This window comes from Eutrigla gurnardus (assembly GCF_963514095.1).
Source record: "Eutrigla gurnardus genome assembly, chromosome: 21".
Taxonomy (NCBI): Eukaryota; Metazoa; Chordata; class Actinopteri; order Perciformes; family Triglidae; genus Eutrigla; species Eutrigla gurnardus.
In genome coordinates, this window is record NC_139932.1 from 11,624,509 (window position 1) to 11,637,152 (window position 12,644).

The 12,644-nt window shown below is 43.5% G+C and overlaps 1 protein-coding gene across 9 annotated transcripts in view; it reads left to right on the forward strand.

Moving 5' to 3' along the window:
• The first annotated feature begins 263 nt into the window (after positions 1–263).
• cacna2d4a (calcium channel, voltage-dependent, alpha 2/delta subunit 4a) overlaps positions 264–12,644 on the forward strand; it is a 70,216-nt gene continuing 57,835 nt past the window's right edge. For 5 of the 9 annotated variants that reach the window (XM_084039302.1, XM_084039306.1, XM_084039303.1 and 2 more), the window contains exons 1-10: positions 264–491; positions 2,732–2,931; positions 6,034–6,115; positions 8,472–8,588; positions 8,674–8,733; positions 8,831–8,993; positions 9,081–9,212; positions 9,546–9,606; positions 10,387–10,537; positions 11,132–11,206. In XM_084039302.1, the coding sequence (XP_083895428.1) occupies positions 2,753–2,931; positions 6,034–6,115; positions 8,472–8,588; positions 8,674–8,733; positions 8,831–8,993; positions 9,081–9,212; positions 9,546–9,606; positions 10,387–10,537; positions 11,132–11,206 (1,020 nt within the window). In that variant the 5' untranslated portion in view covers positions 264–491; positions 2,732–2,752. The remainder of the gene's footprint in view (positions 492–2,731; positions 2,932–6,033; positions 6,116–8,471; positions 8,589–8,673; positions 8,734–8,830; positions 8,994–9,080; positions 9,213–9,545; positions 9,607–10,386; positions 10,538–11,131; positions 11,207–12,644) is intronic. The other 4 variants (XM_084039307.1, XM_084039309.1, XM_084039308.1 and 1 more) reach the window with 2 other exon arrangements.

Genomic DNA, 12,644 nt, shown 5'->3' on the forward strand with positions numbered 1-12,644 from the left:
ACACACTGATGTTCCAGACCGTTGGTTTAGCTGATGGAGCTAAAACTAAGGGCTGACTATTACTAATCAATGTGTGTGTGTGTGTGTGTGTGTGTGTGTGTGTGTGTGTGTGTGTGTGTGTGTGTGTGTGTGTGTGTGTGTGTGTGTGTGTGTGTGTGTGTGTGTTCGTACATACCCGGAGAGGCGGGGTCTTCAGTTTGTCCAAACCACTTTTGGAGCCACTGTGTTCTCAGATGGAGGATGTCATCCGCATGAACTGGTTTGGTTTTGGAAGCCCGAGAGTTGATGAATGGGACAAAAACTGATTTGTAGAGTAATAATGTAACTGTTTATGCGTTTATGGTTTAAAGGGCTTTTAATCTTTGTTCATATTCAAAAGAGTTGTCCTGCATTCAAACCGTATTTGAAGAAACATTCTTCGTGGTGTTTTTTTTGCAGTCGAATACACTCAACAAGAGTTGGAACTGTTATTAACCTCCACAGGAGCGCAGGTGAGTGATGCTGCAGTGTTTGATCTCCTCATTTTAGTTCTGATTATTAAAATTTTATTTGCCGGTTTTTGAGAGAATTTCTGCAAAACTATGTTGTTGCATAAACTTGCTCACAAGTGTTCGGTTTATGGCAAAGGATTTTTTTACAAAGTGTCTTTGTGTGTGTTGCTGTAGTCTCACAATAACTTAAGAAGTTTGGCCATGATACTCCTTCATCTACTGATAGAGAAATCATTTCACCCATGTAGGGAGTGGGTGGGGGGGGGACTCATCATCATCATCATCAGTGATCCGGGTCAGTGGGGGAGGAATCCCACAGCTGTTATATGTAGTTTGTGCATGTCTGTGTGTATGTGTGTGTGCTTGTGTCACTCTCTTAACCTTTCATGTTATTAATCCGACTGCATTTCTGTATGTCACAGATTGTTTCACTGCATTTTATGTCCATAACAGCATGAGCAGATGTTTTTTGCTGTGTGTGTGTGTGTGTGTGTGTGTGTGTGTGTGTGTGTGTGTGTGTGTGTGTGTGTGTGTGTGTGTGTGTGTGTGTGTGTGTGTGTGTGTGTGTGTGTGTGTGTGTGTGTGTGTGTGTGTACACATACATGTGAAGCAATAAGAGTCCACTAGGTGTCTCACTGCGTTTATGTTATAAGATTGTCAGTCAAGTGCATCTTCCTCCTCAAATTGCGACTCCCTTCTCCCTAACATCCTCCCATTTATTATCCTCTTTTCCCTTCTTTTCACCTCCTTGCTTCTCTTCTCTTCCCTCTCTCTCTCTCTTTCACCCCCTCTTCCCCCATGACAGATGACTTTGCTTAATTCTCCCCACTGCCACCTTTTCTTTCACCCGTTCTCTTTATCGTGGGGGGGGAAACGGCCACACAGAGCAAGATTAAACCCAAAACAAACAAAGAAGTCAGAGAAATGGAGAGAAGAAAGGGGAGATGGCAGGTCCTCAGTGAGAAAGATTACAGGAAAGAGAGGGAGAGAAGCACAACTAAAAGCAGGACTAGAGCGCCCAGTAGGTCAAAGAGCGTTAGCGAGAAAAGATGAGGGCAAGAGAGCGAGATAGGGTTTGTGTCAATGTGTGTGTGAGAGAGAGAGAGAGAGCGAGAGGGATGGAGAGAGGAATGGAGGGAGGAGGGGTTTAATCCCTGCCTGGATTATGGTATAAACTAGTCCCGCAGAGCAGGAAGCGATACGCTGAGGAGAGAGAAAGTCCCACTATCCCTCCATCCATCACTCAATCCTTTTTCCTCGTAGCGTGGTCGTGTCCCAGTGCTGCGTGCGCCGTCAGCAGAAAAGGACGTCTTTTGGGAATAATGTGCCCGCGTCCTGCTTGGGAATACCTCGCTGTGAAGGGACCGGAACACGGACTGGATTTGGGCGGAAGACAGAAGTTTCCGTGACGACCCAAGTCTTTAATGACTCTCCCATTTTTTTCCCCCCTCTCAGCATCCCGCGGGTTGAACCGGAGGGGGAGCACGGAGGAGCGGAGTGGATGATGGGAGCATTAGAAATAGAATTAAGAGGCTCAGAGAGGGAGGCGTAAGGAACATGGCGAGACTCCGTTGTGACTCCTGGTGTGCAGACGTGACCTTTGACACCGGAGACGAGAGCTTTCGAGACTCTATTGTGTGCCGGGGGAACCAGCTGAGCTGACATCAAATCATCAATCAGACACCTTGTTTTTTTTTTTAAATCGTTAGTCATATTTGAACTTTCTTTGCAGACCCACATGTCAAACTGAGCCTTAAGTCCGCGACCGCTTTGAGGATGACATGCGTTCTCCGTTTGTTGGAGCTTTTATGGATGCTTTTGCTTTTCCTGAGCACCGTCACTGATTCTCCACATGTCACCGTGGGTCCTTGTGTGTTATAGACCGCTCGCTTACAAAGTCTGCATCTCTTCACGTCTCTCTCAGGATTTGCACTTTGCGTGAATGTCTTTCAAACTGTGGATTGGATTGGATCTTTACATTTTCGTGACAATTACTTTACCAGGCAAGTTGACAAAAAAGTGTGTCATAGATTTCCCCTGTAATTAAAAAACTTTACTGTATGAGTGTTATTCGCTCTCACCGCTATCGTAGCCACAAAAAAGTTCCTAAACTCACCACACTTCACCTACCCATGAACCCAACAACTTCCTTCCTTTTTTTTTGCGTTTGCACTCTGAACTAAGCACTCCTAATCTCACTTTGCGCTGTCCTTAATTTAATCCGTCTCTCTTGGGGTCAGTGTGCAACAGTTGCTGGACTGATGCAGCCCGCGGCAGCTGTAGGGATGAAACGCTGGAGCCGGGGAAACGCTGGGAATGCCAGTAAATCGGACAGAAGTGGGCCGTGCGGGGGGAGGCCGATGATGCTGCTGCTGTGGATTATCCTCTCCAGCTCGCTGTGCCTGATGGTCGACGCCCAGATGAAGCTCTCACCGGAAACGTGAGTACAGTTGCACTAGAAAACCCTGACTTTTTGGCCCCAAAGGGCCGAACCATTTCAGTCACATCTTCTGTTGTAAAAGCTATAAAAAGTAAAGTATTAGTATCGCATAGATTTGTACGCAATCATTCCAAGGATCCTTTCTGTATTATATTCACCCGTGTAGGCTGCTATGATTGCTTTCCACTTACATCGTGCCACAGTGTGCTGCCGTTTAGCAGTAATTCAGGTGACTATTGCTTAATTAGGACATTACAACTACCACAACTGTTGTGGCCCCCTGTGGACCCCGTGCCAGGTCCACATGCAGCGTTGTCCTCTGTGAAGCCACGCGTGAGATGGATGAGTCAATAGTGTTCTTTCTGTTTTTGGCTGTTCGCTCCACGTCGATACATACGGGCCATATGGGCCGAAGCTCACTGCCAAACTATCCTACAGCCTCTCTACAGCTACAGCCAAGCATATTGAAGATGACGTTAACATTTGGCTAGTGATGACATAAAACAATGAAGCTGCTAAGCTCCTCCTTGCAAGAGTATGCAAGGTGTGAAAATGTACCCAACTGAAAATCCAAGCCCACAAGCTCCAAAAGTTGCCGAATCCACAGCAACACTGATAACCCATCCTTTTCATGAATTTCAATAAATATTTGTCAAATACATTGCTGAGCCTGGCTTTAAGGAAACCCTCACAGAGCTGCTCACATGGCTGGAGACTCTGTCCTGTTCATATATTTCACATATTTCATATAATGTGCTTTTTGTTCCACTTAGATCGTTATTGGCAACAAAAACTCCACACTTTTGATTTATTTACTTAGTAATATAACCCCTCTTCAGTGTCTTTGTTTATATGAAATGTAACATGAATTCCTAAAACCATATCTTTTAAAATGCTCGTGTTCTAGCTTGGGTAAGTGGAAATAGGTTTCACTGTAAAAAGAAAACCGTGCCCATCAAAAGGGATTAAATTGCCCAAATCCAAAGATGGCTCCTACACAAGGGACTCCTAATGCCAAATTTTATTTTATTTTCACACCAGTGTCTGCTTTGTAAGAGAAGTGGTCAGTTTTTCTCTCTCTCGCTTCTCCTTCTGGGAATAAAACGCTGTGTTTGTTTGTTCGTTCTCCAGAAGCCAGACGAAGCTCTTTTTCATGAACAGCTTTGAAACCTCCTGCTGACTAGAAACACCAACAGATCGATACGGTGCTGTCAGTCCACAATAGCCTATTAACTGTGTGTGTGTGTGTGTGTGTGTGTGTGTGTGTGTGTGTGTGTGTGTGTGTGTGTGTGTGTGTGTGTGTGTGTGTGTGTGTGTGTGTGTGTTAAAGTGGAAGTGGTTGAGAGAGACAGAAAAACTCAGGTAAACAACAACATTTTGTCACTGACTGGATGATGTTCCAGCAAATTCTGGGTTTGTATGTACAATCATGAAAGCAAATTTTGATTGTACAGTTTTGGTATATAGATAGTGTGTGTGTGAGTTTTGTCCTTCAGAGAGTGTGTGCTGCGTGACTGCAGGCTGCTGTGACAAGAGGGATTAAAGCTCCGGGGACAGCAGAGTTCAGCGGGCCAACGTAGGTCACTGAGCCCAAAATGCTTCACTCAGCCTGGGGAAGATTTGGCAGCAGGGCCCCCCCCCGGCTCTGGAAGTCAGCAGGCTATGACCGGGACATTACAGGCCGGGAAGGTCAAGTCTTTAGCCTCTGAGGGAAAATTGCTCTGCTACCAGGAAGAAAGTCAGTGAGACGTCAACAGCAATGACACATTTAAGCGACAACTCTTTTTTTTTTATACCCCTAGAAAAAGCCTGTGGGGGAGCCTTTACCATAACCATGGAGTTACTTACTGTGCTGTATTTGGTCCATGTTAGACAATATTAATATGTCATGATTATCCCATGCCAAAAATAATTAAGTAATAATCAAAATATATAAAACGTACTGGAATAACTTTACCTGACATTTTGTTCACTGCGATCAACTTGGTTGTGTTTTTCTATCGAGATCTGTCGTTAAAATCATTCCATCCCATATTCCACCTAAGTTTAGCCTGAGGCTTTGTCCTAATCTGGCCTTGCTCGGCCGGTGCTGTGGTATCGTATCCCACGGCAACATTGCTGTTGCAGCAAAAAAGAGGCACCGCAGGGAGTCTAAATATATAAATTCCTTATGAATCTGTCAAAACATTTTCTAGATCTTAAAACAGTTGATACAACTACTTTGAAAGCAACAGACAAGACACTCTTTTTCCTGAACAATATTCTGAGACACGTGGACCTAACACCTTTACATTTTCAGTCTTCATATTAAGAATGAACCCGCGCTCAAAACAACAAGTCACCAAAGTCCTTCCAGGGCGGAGACTGGCCGGTTAGATCGCCCGCTAACCAGCAGCGAGCTGGCTGACTCCCCATAGGTTGAGCCATCTGTCACATCCTGTCTCCTCTCTAACCCCTATTACCTTTCCTTGGCTGCATTCACATAAAGGATTTGTAGAATTACTGCATGTTATTGAGCACAGAGTAACCTGTTGACCCGGCAGACTGTCTGTCACCTTAACTGTAATCTGTTTTAATCTATTATTGGTGAATGCAGGATAACCTCTTATCGTGATTGACTGCAGACTTCACTTAAGGACAATCTTATTAGCCCTTTTTGAAATCATTTGTCCAGAAGGTGATTTAGATACCGGCCTTATCTTTTCACAAAGCTGTTCAAATATGATTCCCTCTCTCAGATCTTAAACACAATGAGTTATTGCTAATGGAGATGATTGTGACTTTTACCTCAGAGTGCATTAATTCAGGCTGCTGCAACGTATCCTAACTATTCATAATATATAGAGGTGACAGCTCTAATTCTACCAGTCGATGATGAACACATTTATTTGCCAACATGTCAGAATAATAAGCAAGACTTTCTCAGTCAGAACTAATGATATTATAAAGGACAACAGATCATTTGTTGACGCTTTATCACTTCTAAGCAAGTACATTTTGAGGGTTGCCACGATGGGGAAAAATACCTTCGCCTGATTGGACCGTATGGCCTCTTTCATTTAGACGAGGTTTGCATTCATGGTTCATTTTCTGTGTGTCCAGAGTGCAGCAGTGGGCCGTGTCCTTTGGCAAAGAGATAGCTGCCCTGTCTGCCAGATACTCTGGAGCTAAACTGCTACAGAAGGTAAGAGACCACGCACATAAACGTACAAACACACACACACACACACACGTGATGGAAGACGGACACACAAATGCACTCGGTTTCGTGTGTTTTGAATGGGAGAGAAGTCCCATTCAGAAATGTCCCATTTCATGCAGACACATCGTTGAAGTTGAGTTTTAATTGATTATCCCTCACATATACAGTATTTGTCCATCTCAGACAAAGGCACATGAATAGAGGTTGTCATCTCAGTCTCAATACGTAACCAGCTATTTTAACACACAGAATACAGTTGGACCTCACAATGACGGCTGAGTGCAGTGATTCTCCGATTTGAGACACAAATGTACTTGACGGTAATGGAGAGAGTTGGATATAGACCACATGACATCATCAGATCAGGCTGAGATGGGCGCCCCCCTCCCCTCACCTCTGTTTGGCCAATGGGAGCGCGACTGACTGGCATACATTTGCTGTACAACATCTGCACATGGCCCAGAGACCAATGTGATGACACACTTAGGCTAAAAGCACATAAAAACACTCACATACGCACTCGCGCACATTTTTGGTGTTCACTTTTACCTGGCTTCACAATACAGACATCAAATACCGCACGGCTGCACTGTAGCTCCTTGAACTGGGTTTAATTGGACTCGTTCATTTTTGTGACTTACTTCAGAGACTGAAGCAGAGGTTGTGTGTGTGTGTGTGTGTGTGTGTGTGTGTGTGTGAGAGAGACTTTTAGTAATTAGGATGTGCAGGCTTCCTCTGCATGCCACCTTGTAGAATCCCTAGCAGGCCCATTCACCATCTGCCACACACACACACACACACACACACACACACACACAAACAAACTGTGTGCTCACGGAGACATGCACCTACATTTACGCATGTCTTCATTTTTGTTTCACCACGCATTTCCTGTTGTTCTGCACAAACCAATCTAGCTGCACAAATACCCAACTTCCGCAGATTTCTTCCAGAACACACACTAGCAGTGGTACTGCTGTTGTTTGTGATTGTATTGGATTAACCTCAGATAACCTCAGTGTGTAGTTCTTGGAAACATTGTCCAGAGAGAAAACCACACAGGATATAAAATACTGACTAACGTGATGGAGCAGCCCCACCGGAAACGGTAGCAGCAAAGAGATGGTGTTGTTGTTGGAGATGCAGCTGGCAATAATACCAGTTGCTGTAGAAACAGTATCAGTAATAGCAATATTTATATGTAATGTCGGTGGATGTCTCTTGGTTACACACGTTATCCCTTTTATTTAGTCAGTGATGTGTGAAAAGCAGCCGACGCATTAGTTTAAAGTCTGCAGCAAGAAGCCATTAATCACCCACCTCTGTCCAATCAATGGCTTTCTCGTTATCTGTGGAACATTTAGTGACCCGGCCTTCTTGCCTGAGTGAACTGAATAGGACATTGTCAGAACTTTACTTTAGCTGGAAATGTTTTTTAATAGAGCTCTTTATCGCCCCCTTTACCATTTTATCAGTTTGTCTCTCCTATTTGTCTATTTCAGCCTGGCTGTTTCTCTACAGTAATGGACATTAAAAAGAGTTGAAGTAAAAAAGTATATATCTTACTTTCAATGACAATTTGGGAATTTAGTTCTTTAGTTCTTGCTAAGGGGCCTTTCCCATCACTCCACATGTCTGGGTCTCTGGGAACTGGGGATTTCCCATGAAAAAGCCTACTTCCTTGAAATGACCTACATCATTGTTAATGCAGGGTAATTATCTTAGTGTAATAGAAAATGAGTCACCAACAACAACAACAAAAAAGAAACGCACTCATTTGAAATCTGTCATCACAACTGATGCTTTTATCCCCGTCCCGGAAATGAATCTTCTCCAGTCTACTAACAAGCACCAACAGCACAGGGTGCCTTAAATGACATTTAGGAAACGACTTTAATTTAACAGCGCAGTGAACAAAGCCACTAGCAGGAAAATGTTTACAACATGCACATCTGTCAGTCAGGAGGCGCAGCTTGTAGTAGGTGGTGTTCCCGTGGAATCACTCTGTCATATTGCAGATTACAGAGGGGGGTCTGGGGAGGGGGATGAAGTCAGGGCTTGACCCCCATCTGGATTGCAAACTGTAGATGTGTGTGTGTGTAATTGTATAATACCAGGATCTCTCTTCCATGGCTATGTGTGTCCCTGTCTGTCGTTTTACATTCTGTATTTAAGCCAGACGTTGTACATGGTCTTTAAATGTAACAAATACAGCAGATTCAGTTGGTAGTCAAGTGGAAGGCAATGTATCATAGTCCATGCTGTCTGGGTCGCTTGCATTTATTGATTGAAGAAAGTCAGCATCTTCGTTAATGAGCCAACTGTGTCTGTGTTGAAGAAATTCAAGGATGTGGAGGCGGTGGTGAAGATAGAGGAGGTGGACGGAGAGGAGCTCGTCAAGGACTTTGCCGAGGAGATGGAGAAGATGCTCGGGAGGAAGATGAAATCAGTCAAGGTAAATGACATGTTCTACTGCGGACGTGTGTTCCTTTTTCACGACCTGCTCGTGTATCCTTTAACCCGCTGTGTTTTTGTCACAGAGGTTAGCAGACGCAGCAGAGGACGCCGACCTTTACCACGAGTACAATGAAACACTCCGAGTACGTGGCAGTATGCTTTAATACAAGAAACAAGTACCCCTTCTAACACAGACATCAAACAATCTATGACCTCCTCTCCCTTTGCTGCTCCGTCTAGTTTGAGTACTTTAACTCCATGCTGGTCAACAAGGTGGATGGGGAAGGGAACCCGGTGTCGCTGGGAGGAGATTTCGCTCTGGAAAAAAACGAACACTTCAACAAACTGCCGGTCAACACACAACTGAGTAACATACAAGTCCCGACTAATGTTTACAACAGAGGTACACACACACACATGCATGCACACATGCAGCAGTCCCTTGCACATACTGTTTAATACATCTGATGTATTCTTTCTCTCTCCGTAGATCCAGACATCCTGAACGGGGCCTATATGTCTGAGGCTCTGAACGACGTGTTCATTGATAACTTCCAGAAAGATCCCACTCTGACCTGGCAGTACTTTGGCAGTGCCTCGGGCTTCTTCAGGTTGTACCCAGGTGCGTACGCATCCTGCACTCCGGACATCAAACGCGACCGGAGCGGCAGATAAACGTTCAGCCACGCAAGCCAGACAGTGCACTTACACAGCAACTGACGGTGCAGGAAGCTGTCTGTCAGTAGTGATGACTCAGTTTCCATGGCTGCTGGTGAACTCCCTCCTGTGTGTGTGTGTGTGTAATTAGCGGAGGATTAGTGGCGCTTGTTTAACTCATCCGTTACCTCATCACTCATTATTTGACAATCTGCCACTACCCATCCATGCATCAATTTGTCCATCCGTCATCCCACCCCCCTTTTTACTAAATCACCATCTTTATCTCTGTCTCCAGGGATCCAGTGGATTCCAGATGAGAATGGTGTGGTCACCTTTGATTGCAGGAACAGAAACTGGTGAGGCATCAAGTTCTACGTCCTTATTGATGCCTTTTGTAGCTCTCAAACCCCAGTCTGGGCTCTGACACTCCAAGACAGCAGTCATTGGGCGCCGTTAGTGTGGCTGTTTATTATTTGATTTGATCTTTAATTTCCTCAAATACAAAGTACAATATTTACATGACATAAAATATGTCATACAAATATGAAAAAAAATAAATAAATAAAAAATAAAATCATTCTAGTTTAAGGAGGGACAAAAGGAAGCTAAGCTTATAATTTCCTGTTGCTTCATTACATTATCACAATTGATAATTTAATATAGCATATTTATATCTGTGTGAAATAGTCATTAGCCAAATCTGAAGATGAGCTATAAAGCCAACACATGGAGGTCAACAGGAAGACATTTGGCTCGACCTTGTTACCAGCAACATACGAGAGTCGATTTAAAAAGCCAAACCTATGAGAGTGTGGACATTAATGACGGCTCCATTAAATTCAAGTGACAGTGTGATAGTGAACCTGCAGGCCCCTTAAACACATAATTAATTCTACTATTTTAAACCTGTGCTCTTCCGACTGTAAAATAATGGTTTGAATTAGAAAAGATTACTGTTTAGTGAGTTCCAGGAACTCAGCCTGCTCCTCAGGGAGAACATAAAAGGATAAGGCTTAAACTCAGCCTGTTGTGTCTGCCTGCGAGACTACTGGAAAAAAAATAACAGAGTCTCTGCGCGGGTGAGATTTGGGCGAACGTCATGGGCAAAAGATAAAGCCTTCTCTGTCCGTTTCCAGGTACATTCAGGCGGCCACTTCGCCGAAAGACGTGGTGATCGTGGTGGACGTCAGCGGCAGCATGAAGGGACTCAGGTTGACCATAGCCAAACACACCATCAACACAATCCTGGACACGCTGGGGGAAAATGACTTTGTCAACATCATAGCTGTAAGTGCACATTCACACACACAGAGTGGGTCTCACCGGAGGGCGACGGTGTCTAATGAGCGAGACGTTGGAGGTGAAATACACCGACCTAACAAGCTACTGCGCAGCCACAGAACCCAGGCTGGGAGAACACACACATCAGACTTATCACTCGCACCAGGCGTTTACTTCCAGTCACATCAAAGCTTCCAAATTCCTTTTATTTTTTTTTAGGTTTTTCAGGATTTTGGCCGCGTGTACAACTACGAATCAGTGTAATAAGCATGGTTTATCCTGGTATTACTGTGTGTGTAATCATACGCCGCTTGCAAATCCACTGTCCTTAAGCTGATTTCGAACTGAATTTAAAGCAACACGTCTTTCGACAGACTGACCACACAGCAGAATCTGTACCAGAGGTTTATTTTAAAATGAGATATATCCTCAGTGGGGGGTTTCAATCTAACACTTTATTGTAAGCAATAATGTAATGTCAGTTGACTTTGAAGTTGATTAAGATTAGTGGAAAAGTAGCATTTTTCATAAATGCATTGTCATCTATCTATAAATGATTTTTATGATTGTTGTTGAGTTACATGTGTTTTCTCTCTCCAGTACAGTGACTATGTCCGCTACGTGGAGCCCTGTTTCAAGGGCACGCTGGTTCAAGCGGATCTAGATAACAGAGAGGTAACATCACACAAACACACACACACACACAGCTAAGACAAGCTAGACTGCTAATTATTTCACTTAACCCCGGCTAAACTATTTATCACAGGCTGTTAATTCGCTAATCCTCTGAATGCATCACGCTGTCGCTGCATCAGAGTGAAAACGTTACAGGGAACAGTGCGTCACCTGTTCGTTAGAGGATTTAACTTGGAACCAGCTCAATTGTGTAAAAGTTGCTGACTTTGTTCGTGTTTTAGGGTATGGTGGTACGGTGGCGCATTGCTGTCACACTAAAAAAAAAAAAAAAGGCTCAGTATCAAGCAATTACGTGAAAGTTTCTTGTTATAACAATATCTTTTTCACGTTTTAATGTAATGTTATTACATGTAATTATCACGTTATTTCATGATAATGATTTTTTCACGTTATAACGTGAAAATATCACGTTATTTCAAGATATGATATTTTCACGTTTTTACAAGAAATTTATCATGTTATTACATGTAATTATCATGTTACTTCATGATAATGATTTTTTCACGTTTTTACAAGACGTCATCTTAGATGCCGTCTTAACCTCAGCTGCACTCCTTGAGGATCGAGAATCTTGAGCGAACAGTGGACTGAGTCACAACCAAGCCAGCTTGGATGCATTTTCAAATGCATAAATCTGCATGCAACATGCCATATTGGTTTAGTTGCTGCTGCAGGAAGAGCGCAACTTCCAGCAAGTGAGACTAGACTTTCATGTTATAACGTGAAAATGTCAATATCATGAAATAACGTGATCATTTCATGTAATAACATGATAAATATCGTGTTGCATGTAATAAATATCTTGTTAAAACGTGAAAAAGATATTGTTATAACAAGAAACTTTCACGTAATTACTTGATACTTTTTTTTTTTAGTGTGACAGCAATGAGCCACTGACATCTCTTCATCTCTTCTCCATCTCATCTTTTTTTTTATCTCGTCACAAAGCCACAAAATGTTCCTTCTTTTGCACTTTTTATCCTCTCTATTTTTTCTTTTATTTACATGTTGGCGTACAACACCATTGATATCTCATTATTTCACTGCTGCTTTGCGCCCCCCCCCCCCCCCCCCTCCTCTTTCATATACCAACACCTGCTCAGTCTCTCTCTCTCTCTCTCTCTCTCTCTCTCTCTCTCTCTCTCTCTCTCTCTCTCTCTCTCTCTCTCTCCCTCTGTGCGTTATGTGTTGGATGTGTGCCCTACTTTCACTCCCCTTCACATCATCGCAGATCAGGTGAGGTTGCTGACCGCTGACAAATTTAAGTAGGTCACATGACTTGTCGGCGAGAGATTTGCTTTGTTTAATGCCAAGAGAGGCAGGCTGCAACAGAATGGGCTTACAGATGTTGGCTGACACACTTACAACACACACATTTACAGACTCCGTTTTCTGGCCGTTATATAAGACATCCCCT